The sequence below is a fragment of the Cornus florida genome, unplaced genomic scaffold (assembly GCF_030987335.1).
Source record: "Cornus florida cultivar Cherokee Brave unplaced genomic scaffold, ASM3098733v1 CherokeeBrave_3.0.0_Hap2_Chr06, whole genome shotgun sequence".
NCBI lineage: Eukaryota > Viridiplantae > Streptophyta > Magnoliopsida > Cornales > Cornaceae > Cornus > Cornus florida.
The window spans coordinates 77,556,864-77,571,624 of NW_026775576.1; the positions used below are offsets into that span (position 1 = coordinate 77,556,864).

At 39.4% G+C, this 14,761-nt stretch overlaps 1 protein-coding gene and 1 pseudogene across 1 annotated transcript; one reads left to right on the plus strand and one right to left on the minus strand.

Moving 5' to 3' along the window:
• Positions 1–1,609: 1,609 nt before the first annotated feature.
• On the minus strand, positions 1,610–1,767 carry LOC132315125 (U2 spliceosomal RNA; annotated as a pseudogene).
• A 2,327-nt stretch (positions 1,768–4,094) lies between these two features.
• On the plus strand, positions 4,095–7,057 carry LOC132312187 (GDP-L-galactose phosphorylase 2-like). The gene is made up of 7 exons (XM_059810452.1): positions 4,095–4,885; positions 4,999–5,123; positions 5,209–5,268; positions 5,383–5,625; positions 5,715–5,900; positions 6,047–6,295; positions 6,404–7,057. Exons 1-7 carry the CDS (start codon positions 4,762–4,764, stop codon positions 6,770–6,772), a joined length of 1,356 nt encoding a protein of 451 aa, XP_059666435.1. The 5' UTR covers positions 4,095–4,761; the 3' UTR covers positions 6,773–7,057.
• The last annotated feature ends 7,704 nt before the right edge of the window (positions 7,058–14,761 follow it).

The window sequence follows — 14,761 nt, forward strand, 5'->3', positions numbered from 1 at the left end:
AGTTTTATAGAAACTCTTTAAATATATCTTTGTCTAGTGTGATGGAGTTTTATTGAAAATAAAATAGGTAATTTGTGATAGAATTTTATAAAAATTATTTTATTTTCTTTAAATATATCCTTTTCTAATTAGATTTAATTTTATTAAGAAACTCATAATAAAAGCTAATTTGTGGTTCACTTTTACAAAAATTATTTTGTTTTACATATAAATTAATAAATATTTTTTATATTAGTAATTCTTGTCTAATTAGATTTTTTTATTAAAAAATTCATAATAATAAATAGATAAATGGGTTATTTTAAATTTTATTATGTAGATTTTAGTGATTTAACTATTTTTTTTATATAAATAAATAAATACTGAAACTCTTTGCACATCTAATAATAGTATAGATAAAAACTCTTTTTATATCAGAGTTTACGTATTTTATTCCGGGTCGGTTATATTGTGATAATTTTATAAAAAAAAAAAACTATTTTTTTTATATCAATTAATAAATATTTTTTATATAAATAAATAAATACTAAAACTCTTTGACAGAGTTTCTGTATTTTAATCTGGAATTTTGAATTTCTAGAATTCTCAATTTCTGTACCCCTTCCTCCTTCCTCCATACCTCTATTTATAGGCTTCTTGAATTAATAGGATGATGACATGTGTCCTGATAATTACATAATCATAACTGGGCCAGGCCGGTTATATTATGATAATTATCGATAAAAAATAACTAATCTTTTTATATTGAACTAAAAATTAGAGTTTTATATAGAATGTGATTGATTTTATTTAGTAATTTTTAGAGTTTTATAGAAACTATTTTTGTATCAATTAATAAATATTTATTTATATAGATAAATAAATACTGAAACACTTTGCATGATTTTATTAGGTAAATTTTAATTAATAAATATTTTTGATTTTAATAATTCTTGTCTAATTAGATTTACTTTTATTAAAAAAAACTCATAATAAATAGATAAATAGGTAATTTGTGTTAGAGTTTTATAGAAACTATTTTAAAACCTCTTTTTATATCAATTAATAAATAATTTTTATATTAACAATACTTGTCTAATTAGATTTCCTTTTATTAAAAAACTCATAATAAATAGATAAATAGGTAATTTGTGTTAAAGTTTTATAGAAACTCTTTAAATATATATATTTGTTTAGTGTGATATAGTTTTATTGAAAATAAAATAGGTAATTTGCGATGGAGTTTTATAGAAATTATTTTATTTTCTTTAAATATATTCTTGTCGAATTAGATTTAATTTTACTAAGAAACTCATAATAAAAGCTAATTTATTGTAGAGTTTTAGAAAAATTATTTTGTTTAATATATCAATTAATAAATTTTTTTATATTAATAAATCTTGTCTAATTCGATTTTTAATAAATATATAAAGAGGTTAATTTATGGACCATTTGGTCAAGCACAATTGATTATAGATTGAATTTTAATTTTATTAGGTAATTTTGAGTTTTATAGAATTTATATAGTGGGATATAATAATATATGAGAGCTCTTTATTGGGAATTAAATTATTTTTATATTTTGTTAATTTGAATTTTATTAGGTAATTTTGAGTTTTATAGAATTTATATCAATTAATAAATAAAAACTGAAACTCTTTGCATAAAGGCCGAGAAAGTAGTACTACACTTGATCTTAGCCAAAAGACCAAGAAATGTTAGTCAAAAAGCTGACCCAAAAAAAATTTAGTACTACACTTGATCTTAGCCAAAAGGCCGAGAAGGTGTAATTATTATTTCTTTAGCTCTATAGTTTTATAAGAGGCTTCCATGTAATCATTTTTACTTAAAACAAATGTGTGACTTTGTAATTTGAATTAAACTCTTTTTATATTTTGAATTAATTTGAATTTTATTAGATAATTATGAGTGTTATAGAATTTATATCAATTAATAAATAAATACTGAAATACTGAAACACTTTGCACATTTAATAAAACAATCTATATATATATATACTTTCTCCTTTTATCTTGTATTGAACCTTCTCCTTTATCTTACATATATACTTATTAGTAAAAAGTATATACTTATATATATATATATATGGATTGTTTGTTATATAATTTATTTATTAGTAAAAAGAGGATTTAGAAGAAAAAATAAACAGCCTACATAAAGAAAAAATACATAGTCTACGTGATAAAATATGATTATATATATATATATATATATAATTAAAAATAATAATAAATTAGAGTGAAATTAATGGTACTGTTTAAATGAATAGTAAAGATAATGGCTATTTATCGGAAAATAATAATAATAATAATAATGAAGGTATAATGATAAAAATAATTTTAAATTCTCTCTTCCCTTCTCTCGCAATGAACAAAGGAATTTAGTAAGTTCTTCTCTTTTCTTCCATCCAATCGAACAAAACGAGGGAAGTTCATAATCTTTTCCCTAGGATGTCTCGTCCTTCCATTTTTCTGTCATTTCCATCCAATTTACTGTTGGACAAAAAGCAAAAGGTTGATTTTTATTTATTTTTCTTTTATACAGTCCTAACTTGCTTATGTATTCAATGATGATCGACTATAAACCAATAATTTTAAAATTATGCAAACTTCTTTTATTACATAATCTGAGACCTGAGACCAATTGTGACGAAGAATCACCCCTAACACCTAAAACACAATTTAATAAAATTCACATATTGTAAAGGCTGAATATGCTTGGATGTCGAAATAGTAATTGGTCGTGGTACCACGCACTAATAATTTCACAGCACAAAGATAATTCTGTCATCAAATCTTTTACCTGTATACGAAATTTCCTAAGGCTGACCTCTTGTGCACAAAGTGGGACCTACAGGTACCTCTCAACATGTTGTACAATTTGTCAGACACTTCAGATTCCATTTCCAAAGGGAAATGGAATTTGTCAGATAAAAAAACGACAGAAACAACTAGTACTACAATTTGAAGTTTAAGATGGAACTTTTGTGATTTTGAAATACATAGATGGGATTGGAAGTATAATTGAATTCGATAAATGGATTGAAATGATAAAATATAGTAATAATTTTTTGAGATTTGAAAAGTAAACTTTACAATTTATCAAACTCTATTTCTATTTTACTAATTCCATTTTGTTCCATATACAAAAATAATTAATTTTAAATTCTTTTTATTTCATTTATCGGTTAAAATTTTCACAGACCGCAAGAGCGTTGATATATTCTTAAGTATATTTATGTGTAATTATATTAATTTTCAGCATGTCTTTTTTAACAATTTTAATTCATTTCCTGCTTTGTATGGTTTAATAATAATGGAGACTTTTGTTTCAGTTAAAGAAAATAATTAGCATAGTTTATGCAAAGGAGGCAGGGTTCAATTGTAGAAGTCTTGCAAAAATGAATATATATATATACACATATATATATATATAATAAAAATTTAGAGTTATAAACAAGATAAATTGAGTAGAATCAAAATTTTAATTATTTAAACTCAAGTGAAGTTCATACAAGAATATTCAAACTCGACTCAAATATTACTTATTAAGTAATAAGTTTGGACTCCATTCGTTTTGCCTTGTTTAATAAATCGTAATTTTAATATAATTTGAGCTCAAACTCAAACTTCAAAATTAAAATTGTAAAAAAGAAGAAGTTATAAATTAAAACAATTCCTATTAAATGAATTATACTTACAATATTTATTGAGTTTGTTTGTCAACACCAATTGATGAACATATTCACGAACCCTTAATTGTTCGAACTTATTGTGTGTCGAACTTAAATTCATGAATTGGATAATGCGATATCCAATTTCCTTTTGCCTTTTGGTAGATTCTTTTTTCTTTTTGTACTTTTTCTTTTTGTGAGCCTAAGAGAATAAAGATACTAATTTTTATTTTCTTTTATTTTTTTAAGCATGAAATGTTAATGTTGTATTGCCATTTTATGTTTCACTGGTCCAAACAAAAAAAAAACAAGAAAGGGATGTAGGAGAGTAGAATTGGAATATACGACCAACATATGGACACCAAAACGTAATATATCCCTCTGTCTCTCTCTCACACACAAAGTTTCTCTCTCTAACAGGGTCTCTCTCCTCCGCTCTTTCAATTATTGTCTTGATTCACAGTAACCACAAGGAATTGCAAGCATCAAGGCACAACCACAGCCACAACCAACCAACACTACCTCTCCCACGCCCTTTCTCTATAAATCACTCCCTCTCACTCGCATCTCCTCAACCCCAGAAATTTACATAGCAGAGAGAGGGCAATCAACCAAAGGCCCAAAACAAACCCAGTTTAGCGATCAGAAACAGAAGAAAGAGAGAGAGAAACCATTTTCCGTTCGTGTGTTGGCTGGAGAGGGCTGGATTTAGAGAGAGAAAGAGAGGGCTTTTCTGGTTTTGGGTAGGGGTAAAACCCAGTTTCGACACGTTGTAGACATCACGGCTATACACGGAGTATCGCGGCCACTATTACATGTCCGGGCAGTACGACGCAAGGGTTGTGTCAGTGTGATTGAGAGCTGCAACCCTTCGCCGCACGGCGGACGAGGCGCTTTGCCGTCCGAAGGCGGTAGTCCTTCCGACCTCCTCTTCCTCGCCGGCGGTGGTTCACCTCTTTCCTCCTCCTCCTCCTCCTCCTTTTAGTTTAGGTTTAGGTCGTCTATTGTAGTTAGATTCATTGTATACTTATATCTATTCTTCAAGATCTGCTTGCTATTTCGATCTCGTTTGTGTATTTGCTGAATTCATGATGTTGAGGATCAAGAGGGTTCCGACTGTAGTTTCCAATTACCAAAAGGAAGAGACGGAGGAAGGCGCCGGACCCGGAGGCGGTTGTGGCCGGAATTGCCTCAACAAGTGTTGCATCCCAGGTATTTGTTAAAATGCTTTGAATCACAAATTTTGAATTAAACTCGTGTTTCTGTGATTGATATGAGCTATGTTATGTTTTTATGGGTATTGACTAAATTGGGGTTTTAAATAGGGGCAAAATTACCTTTATATGCTTTCAAGAGGGTCAGCAAAATCGTTTGTGAAAAGGGTTTACTTGGCGAGAATGGGAACAAAGAGCCTCCTGTTGCCTTCTTGGACGAACTCCTTCTTGGGGAGGTAAAATTTCAAGTTCATTAGCAATTTTTGTATTTATCGTCAATCATAATAATCAGCTAAAATTTTTTTTGCCACTTGATTGCAGTGGGAGGATCGTATCCAGAGAGGCCTCTTTCGCTATGATGTCACTGCCTGCGAAACCAAGGTTTCATCCTTTCCTTTTTCTTTCAGTACCACTCTGTAGGCAATTCAATAGATGGTTGTTGACCCAATTGTATTGTGACCTCTATCTTAATTTGTTTTTATAATTGTGGTATAGGTGATTCCGGGAGGATATGGCTTCATTGCACAGCTGAATGAGGGCCGTCACCTTAAGAAGAGGCCAACTGAGTTTCGTGTTGATAAGGTCCTGCAGCCCTTTGATGGGAACAAATTCAACTTCACCAAAGTTGGGCAGGAAGAGGTGCTTTTCCAGTTTGAAGCAAGTGAAAATGATGAAGTCCAGTTCTTCCCTAATGCACCCATTGATGTTGAGAGTTCTCCGAGTGTTGTTGCCATCAACGTAAATACATCATTTTTGTTTATCATGTTCATAGAATATCTAGAAGCAGTTTATAGTGACCTGATTTTTTGTTGTGTAAAATTTAACAGGTTAGTCCTATCGAATATGGACATGTGCTTTTGATCCCTCGGGTTCTCGAGTCCTTGCCGCAGAGGATTGACCGTGAAAGCTTCTCGCTTGCACTTTACATGGCAGCAGAAGCAGGGAGCCCATACTTTCGATTGGGTTACAACAGCTTGGGTGCATTTGCTACCATCAACCATCTTCACTTTCAGGTTCTTATTGGCCACTTATCTTTCTCACAAACTGTAGTTTAGATTTGGCTCATGATATATCTTATTTATTCTGCCTGGTAAACATTGATATTGCTTCAATTAGTTAAATTTAATGAGAAGGAATCCTGCAATTTGAATGGCAACAGGCTTATTACTTGGCTGTGCCCTTTCCCATTGAGAAGGTTCCCACTAAGAAAATAACCACTTTGGACGATGGGGTGAAAGTTTCTGAGCTTCTGAATTATCCAGTTAGAGGTCTCGTTTTTGAGGGTGGAAATACCATGCAAGATTTGTCCAATGCTGTCTCTGACTCGTGCATTTGCCTTCAAGAGAACAACATTCCTTACAATGTCCTTATCTCTGATTCTGGGAAACGTGTCTTTCTCTTTCCGCAGGTACTATCAAATTTTTGCTTGTTTATGACTTATAAGTTGTTTCTCTCACTGCTTAGAGTTTGGATGACTGATTTTTGTATTTTCTTCTCCTCGGGAACCAATGAACAGTGTTACGCTGAGAAACAGGCTCTTGGGGAAGTGAATCCAGAGCTTCTGGACACCCAAGTGAACCCAGCAGTTTGGGAAATTAGTGGGCATATGGTGTTGAAAAGGAAGAAGGATTATGAAGAGGCATCTGAGGAAAATGCTTGGAGGCTCCTTGCAGAAGTCTCTCTCTCTGAAGAGAGGTTCCAAGAAGTGAAAGATCTAATATTTGAAGCAATTGCTTGTGACCATGACGGAAATGGAAGTGTCCCTCAGAGCTTGGACAAGGAGCCAGACGTCACTCCTCAATCTTTTGGAGAAGTTGAGTCCCTTAACAACGGCGCCTGCCCTTCTATGGTGTCCGGGAAGCAAGAATGCCTAGTTCAGCACTGAGAACTGGGCTCCGAAGCTCACACATCAGTATGTGTATGTCTTAATTAAGTACGGCATGTGCTATGGGTGTTCATACACGTCCCCTAGTGAAATGCCCTTAAATAAAGCAAGCTAGGTCTGCATTGTTGTTGTTGTTGTCTGCTTTCTGCATATTACCTTCGATGTATTTGCTTATCCTCGGTAGATTTATGTAAAATGCAATATGGTACTTGCTATGTTGTGCTACTGAATGCTTCTTGGATTTGGACGTTTAGAATTTTTATGGCGTGTTCAACCCTTTGGCTATTTATTGCTTACAGTAGATAGTCTATAGTGCTATACAGATTGTGATATATGGCCATAACGTTCCACTTCAGGCCATTAATGGCCATAATTTTTCACTAGATGAATAGGCTTTAACCTATCGGCTTGAATATCATGATTTATTAGCCCACTTCTCCCTCCGATTGTCTTCGATTTTTTGCCTGAGACGATGAAGGATGCTTATCCATCTTCGTTTTTGGCCCGTGGATAACTCGAGCTATTGCATAAGTAGAAATAATGGAATGGTTGCTGCAACAATAATGACGACAAATACTTCATTCTGCACAGAAATGAGTCTCTCAAACATTCATTCTTAGTTTTTTTTTTTTTTTTTTTAACAAGAATCAAATTCTCAAATGCATCATGAATTTGTGATAGTCTTGATAAGGGTCAAGTGAAGCTCCAGTCTATGGAAGAAATTTGAAGAGTATAAAGTGACTGAAAAAAATAGCAGCTTTGAGTTGTATTACTGAGCATATATTTACCAGTCGAACACTTTTGCACTGGATTGCATCAGAATTACGTAGTCAAGCGTTTTTGTTCTTGTTTTATTGTTATTGTTATTGTTATTGTTATTTTTATTAGAAAAATGATTGGTCCTCTAGAACAAAAGGCGGACGGTTGCTGAATGCTTTGGAGTGATTTCAATCTTTCATTTTGACACCCCCATCCACCTAGGGTCGTGCTGGCACCCTCTAAATGAGCCAGCACTGTAATGCAGTTGACAAGCCCAACTGCTAGACTTGTTGGCATGTTCTGCTCATGCCACATAATCACAAGAAGTTAGATTCTGCATAGTGGAGGAAACCACCCTTAACCGCCTGTGTGTTGGTCCTCTCAGAATTGTGCCACATGTTTGGGAGGTTACTCAGCACTCCCCCATTTCCCATGATGAGTGGGAAGTGCTAGTAACTTCCCCCAACCGACCGAGCCCACTAAGCCACTACCTCTTGTAACCGCAAGCCATGACTTTGTGTCGCCCATACTCTAGCCACATCTGAGTCAACCTTGTGAACCTAGCCCAAGCCAAGTCCATCAATTTGCACCCACATATATATGTCTCTGAGTGCACGGCGTGCCAAGCCATGCACGCCCGTGCGCACGCTCGGGTGCACACCAAAGTGCACGCCGGTGCACACACTAGTGCCCTTCTTCGCGCGCCATGTCTGAACCCTCATGCGCCCGTGGCTGTAAACCCACCTGGACGCCCATGCGCACGCCGAGCTAGATGCTTGCGCACACTAGGTTGGACGCCAGACCGCGCGCCCACCTGCACGCCCGCACGCGCGCCGCTGCACACCAGCGCGCATGTCGGTGCCCACTTGTTTGCCTATCAATATCTTGGATGCTCCCCACTTGTGCAACCATCTTGGAGTGGTGCAACACGTGCCCATGCACGTTGGCTAAGCCCTCTAAGCAAGCCATGCCATAGCCCAACCGATGTGCTCAACAGACCCCCCCTAATATAGTCTTAAGGAAATCCAGCACTCTGATAGGAGTAAACATCACCCATGCTTGAGGAGTCATAATGGCCTTTCAGACCTTTCCCGACATCCAAATTGAGTGCCGTCTGCGCCAACCAGCTTCTATGGACTCAAGGTACCTCCCATAAAGATCCCGAGTCAAAACTCCAAGTTTCACTTTTTGCCATATTTACGAAAGTGCCACTGGGCACCCCCAGTGCACGCCGAGCATCCTTTTAAGCATCTTGTGTGCACGCTGAGTATCTTGTGCACGCTGACAACCCCCTAAACAATCCTCATGGCTGTCTAACCAAAGCCAAAGTATTCCCAAGACATGGCATGGCCTTGAAATGCCCATGTCTTCCCTTGGACAACCGTCAAGGGGCTAACAAACCACCCCCACCAGAAGAAGTCGACGTCCTCGTCGACTTGTCCAAGTACTCCCTTACCTGTTTCTCAAACTGCCATAATGTCACATCCCTTTCCCAACTCGCCTCTGCTTCACTGCATCATTTCCATTGTACCAAGTAATCAGTTCTGCGATTTTTCTTACTCTGACCTTGGGTCCGGTGAGACAAAATCTTCTCCACCTCCTTGTTAAACTGCAACCGAATAACAGGTGGGGCTTTCTTAGCCTGCTGTCTTGATGTATCTGCAGTGTCCTCATGAAAAGGCTTGAGGAAACTCACATGAAAAGTAGGATGGACCTTCAGTGTTTCAGGTAACTGTAATCTGTAAGCAACATTCCCTACTTTCTTCACAACTTCAAATGGACCATCATACTTCTGAATCAGCCCTCTGTGAACAGTCTTGCTGCTTATCTTCTTCCAAATCTGTGGAGTCAACTTCAACAGAACCTTGTCTCCCACTTGGAACTCTAATGGCCTTCTCCCTTTATCTGCATACTTTTTCATCCTTCTCGCAGCCTTGGCAAGGTTGTCCTGTGCCTCCTCCACCATCTCTTGCATGGAACGGGCATATCGGTATGCTGCAGGGCATCTTCCACCAGTCCTCTGCACTGCCACCTCCTGTGGTGTGCGAGGTTGTTGCCCTGTTGCCAACTCAAAGGGACTCATTCCTGTTGCTGAAGACCTGTGCAAATTATAAGAGAATTGTGCAGTGTCTAGCAACTCCAGCCAATTTTTCTGACTTGCAGTGACATAGTACCTCAGATATTCTTCCAATAACTGGTTCATCCTCTCAGTCTGTCCGTCAGTCTGAGGATGGTTTGTTGTGGAGAACTTCAGTTCCGAACCCATCAAGCCAAATAGCACTGTCCAGAACCTTCCCGTAAATCTGGTGTCACGATCACTAACAATATCTTCGGGCAAGCCAAAATATTTCACCACAAACTTATGAAATAAACCAGCAGCAACTTCCGCTGGGCATGCATGTAGTGCAGCAATAAAAATTGCATACTTAGAGAATCTATCTACAACCACAAAAATAGATCTCATACCTTCTACCTTAGGAAAACCAGAAATGAAGTCCATTGAAACTGACTGCCATGGACGCTCTGGTATAGGCAAAGGTTGCAGTAGCCCTGCCTCCTTCTTCCTTTCATGCTTGTCTTTCTGACAGACCAAGCAAGTCTTGACATATAACTCTATGTCATCCTCCATCTTGGGCCAGTAATATGATCTGGATATCAACGCCAACATTCTATCCACCCCTGGATGTCCAGCCCATTGAGGATCATGCATTTCCCGCATTAGTTCCCGTCTCAAACCTCCAACAGGAACATATAATCTACCTCCTCTGGCATAGAGTAGATTATCTTCAATCCAGTACTTTCTGACTTCACCATCAGTAACCTGTTGCTTTAGTTTCTGATAGGCATTGTCAGACTGAGATTGCTCTTTGATTCTGTCAAGGAAATCAGTATACACCGTTGTCAACGACGCCACATACTCCTGCACTTCTTTCCTACTCAAGGCATTAGCAACCTGATTCTGCTTTCCAGGTCTGTGAACCCACACAAAATTGAACTCCCCAAGAAACTCTTGCCAACGAGCTTACTTTGGAGTAAGCTTTTTCTGTGTCTTGAAGTAGGTATTGGCCACATTATCAGTCACCACTGTAAACTTAGAACCCAACAGATAGTGCTTCCATGCGTCAAGACAATGTATCACTGCAGTCATCTCCTTCTCGTGAGTTGTATACTTCTGTTCAGCATCCTTAAGCTTCCTGCTTTCAAAGGCACATGGGTGTCCTTCTTGGACTAGAACCCCACCAATTGCTCTATCAGAGGCATCAGTATGCACTTTAAATGGCAAACCAAAGTCAGGCAGTCTCAAGACCGGTTCTGTAGACACTGCCTGCTTAAGCATCTCAAAAGCATTCTGGCACTCCTCAGACCAAACCCACTGTTTGTCCTTCTTCAGCAAGTCTGTTAAAGGACTAACTTTCTTGGAATACCCCTTTATAAACTTTCTGTAGTAGTTTGCCAACCCTAGAAAAGATCTCAACTCTGTCACTTTGGTAGGTGCAGACCAATCAAGGATGGCTTTCATATTTCTCTCATCCATTCTGACATGGCCCTTACTGATCCAATGCCCCAAAAACATCACTTCTTGGCGACAAAACTCACACTTCTCCTTTTTGACAAATAACTGAAACTCCTTCAGTTTTGAGAAAACCAATCTCAAGTGTTTTAAGTGATCTTTCAATGACTCACTATAGACTACAATGTCATCCAAATAAACAACAACAAAGCGATCGATGTAGTCATAAAACACATTATTCATTAAGTTGCAGAAGGTTGCCGGGGCATTAGTTAGCCCAAACGGCATTACAAGAAATTCATAAGACCTATAACGAGTTACACATGCAGTTTTGGGTTCATCTCCTTCTGCTATACGCACCTGCCAGTAGCCTGCACGTAAATCCAGCTTAGTAAAGTAGGATGCCCTTGACAACCTGTCAAATAAATCAGCGGCATTGGGCACTGGATACTTGTTCTTCACAGTCACCTTATTCAGAGCCCTATAGTCCACACACATTCGCATTAAGCCATCCTGCTTCTTCTGGAACAACACTGGCGCGCCATACGGTGCCTTGGATGGTTGAATATAGCCAGACTCCAGCAACTCATCCAACTGTCTACGCAGTTCAGCCAGTTTTAAAGGCGCCATCCGATATGGGGCCTGAGCAGGAGCCCTTGCACCCGGCTCTAACTCTATCTTGTGATCAACAGCACGTCGAGGGGGCAATTGCTTGGGTAGTTCTGGTGGCATCACTTCTGCAAATTCCTCTAGAATTTCAGCAACAGAATCCGGAACTTCAACAAGCTGGTCCGGTTTGATCTCTATCATAGCTGCAAGAAAGGTAGAGTCTCCCCTCTTCAAACCTGTTTTCACTTGCAATGCAGAGATTATTTCGATGCAACCATATTTACGATCTTCCTTCTTTTGGTGCCCATAAAGAGCCACCGATGGAATAAAACATGGACAACTCCTGTCCCAAATAAAAATTCCTCCCAAATATGGCACAACTACCACTCTGGCTTTCGTAAGGAACTCAATTCCAAGAATTAGATCAAAATCATCTAAGGGAACAGCCATGAGACTAACTACGCCCTCCCAACAACCAACTTTCATAGAAGTGGTGGCCATGCCTAAAACAGGCTTGGCTTCAGAATTCACAGCTTTCATCTTATTAGCATGTGGAATTAATTTTATATTAAAGTTACTTACTTCCCTCTGCGCAATGAAGTTATGAGTGGCCCCCGTGTCCACCATTGCCAAAACTTCCTTGTCGTTTAGTGTCACCTGAATGAACATGAGCCCTTTTAACTCCATGGACTGTTCTTTAGTAAGAGCATTCAGCATTTGCAGAGGATTAACTCGGGTTGGACCAGATTCCGAGTCTGAGTCTCCTTTTGAATCAGCGACAATAGCACTCAGCTTCTCCCTCTTGGGACAGTCCCTAACACGATGGGGACCATTGTAGATGAAACAACCGTAGTTGGGCTTAGTCCCACTACTACTCCCTTTGTTGTTGTAATCTGCCTTGGCCTTGACAAAGCCACCGCCTTTATCCTTCTTTTGATTCTTGTCCTTCTTTTTGTCCTTGAACCTAAATGACTGGCCTTTGTCTTTCTTCCCCTCCTTGGACTTCTTCTTGTCTTGTGTAGTAGACCAAGTCATCTTGAAATCTGCAAGACAATCAGCCGCTGTCATGGCAGTAGGAAGGTCCCTCACACCTTGCCTACGGAGTTCTGCCTGAGCCCATAGTTGCAATCCGGACATGAAATTGAACAGCTTGTCCTCCTCTGACATATTTCGAATGTCCAGCATCAAGGAACTAAAGTCCTTCACATAGTCACGAACGGTACCTGTGTGCTTCAATTTTTTCAGAGATTCCCTTGCAATCCATGCAGCGTTCTGAGGCAAGAACTGGTCCTTCAATTCCTTTTTGAGGGTCTCCCAAACTTCAATCCGAGGCCTACCCGCAGAAGCATCGTCCTCTGTCCGTGTGCGCCACCATAGCTTTGCATCACCAGACAGATACATGCTTGTAATGGTCACCTTCTCGCCATCAGGGATCCGAGCAGCCTTGAAGTACTGCTCCATGTCCCATAGGAAATTCTCCAACTCTTTGGCATTTCGGGTACCACTGAAAGACTTGGGATCCAGCATCTTGATCTTCTGCGAAAGAGGATCACTCCCTCCTCTGGAACTCCCATGAATGGCCCTCTTCACCAAGGACACTTCATCTTCAAGGTCTTTCAGGTTCTTCTTGAAGACATCAGTCAATGACTCAACATCTTCAGAGATACGGGTCAATTGCTCTTTGGTGGCCTGCATAAAGTCACCAAACCCATCAGGATCAGTCTTCAAGATCTCCACTTCAGAAGCCAAGTTTTCAATTTGAACAACAAGGCTTTCTGCACCATCTTGTACCTCTGTTTCTGTAGGAAAACCCACGAACTCTTCCAAACGGGAAACTCTTTCACGAGTATTACCTCCAGCCATCGTAGAACGGGGCTCTGATACTAATTGTCACAGGGCTAAATTACACCACGAATTTTTGCCTCTGCAATGGCACTTGGGGCCACCAAGTCTCAGCCAACACAACGACACAATACACACAGTATAGAAATGTAAAGAAGGCACACACAGTTACAGGGACAAGCCCCAACCTTTGCTCATATTAAACATATTACAAAGGAATATGAGTTCGTACAAGGAACAACCAAGGCTCACACCCTCTTCTCTGTTCCCTCTACAAAGCCCACCTTAGCATTATATAGGCCACTCTCAAAACCGCCCATAACTGCCCACTAAGATGATGGATGACACCCCCATCCACCTAGGGTCGTGCTGGCACCCTCTAAATGAGCCAGCACTATAATGCAGTTGACAAGCCCAACTGCTAGACTTGTTGGCATGTTCTGCTCATGCCACATAACCACAAGAAGTTAGATTCTGCATAGTGGAGGAAACCACCTTTAACCGCCTGTGTGTTGGTCCTCTCAGAATTGTGCCACATGTTTGGGAGGTTACTCAGCACTCCCCCACTTCCCATGATGAGTGGGAAGTGCTAGTAACTTCCCCCAACCGACCGAGCCCACTAAGCCACCACCTCTTATAACCGCAAGCCATGACTTTGTGTTGTCCATGCTCTAGCCACATCTGAGTCAACCTTGTGAACCTAGCCCAAGCCAAGTCCACCAATCTGCACCCACATATATATGTCTCTGAGTGCACGGCGTGCCAAGCCATGCACGCCCGTGCGCATGCTCGGGTGCACACCAAAGTACACGTCGGTGCACACACTAGTGCCTTTCTTCGCGCGCCATGTCTGAACCCTCATGCGCCCGTGGCTGTAAACCCACCTGGACGCCCATGCGCACGCCGAGCTAGATGTTTGAGCACACTAGGTTGGACGCCAGACCGCGCGCCCACCTGCACGCCCACACGCGCGCCGCTGCACACCAGCGTGCGTGTCGGTGCCCACTTGTTTGCCCATCAATATCTTGGATGCTCCCCACTTGTGCAACCATCTTGGAGTGGTGCAACACGTGCCCATGCACGTTGGCTAAGCTCTCTAAGCAAGCCATGCCATAGCCCAACCGATGTGCTCAACAGACCCCCCCTAATATAGTCTTAAGGAAATCAAGCACTCTGACAGGAGTAAACATCACCCATGCTTGAGGAGTCATAATGGCCTTTCAGACCTTTCCTGACATCCAAATTGAGTGCCGTCTGCGCCAACCAGC

Excerpts from the sequence above, each read along its gene's own strand:
- LOC132312187 (XM_059810452.1), top strand. The coding sequence starts at position 4,762 with ATGATGTTGAGGATCAAGAGGGTTCCGACTGTAGTTTCCAATTACCAA. Across the intron at positions 5,269-5,382 it reads TCACTGCCTGCGAAACCAAG|GTGATTCCGGGAGGATATGG; the intron begins GTTTCATCCTTT and ends ATTGTGGTATAG. Across the intron at positions 6,296-6,403 it reads GTGTCTTTCTCTTTCCGCAG|TGTTACGCTGAGAAACAGGC; the intron begins GTACTATCAAAT and ends ACCAATGAACAG.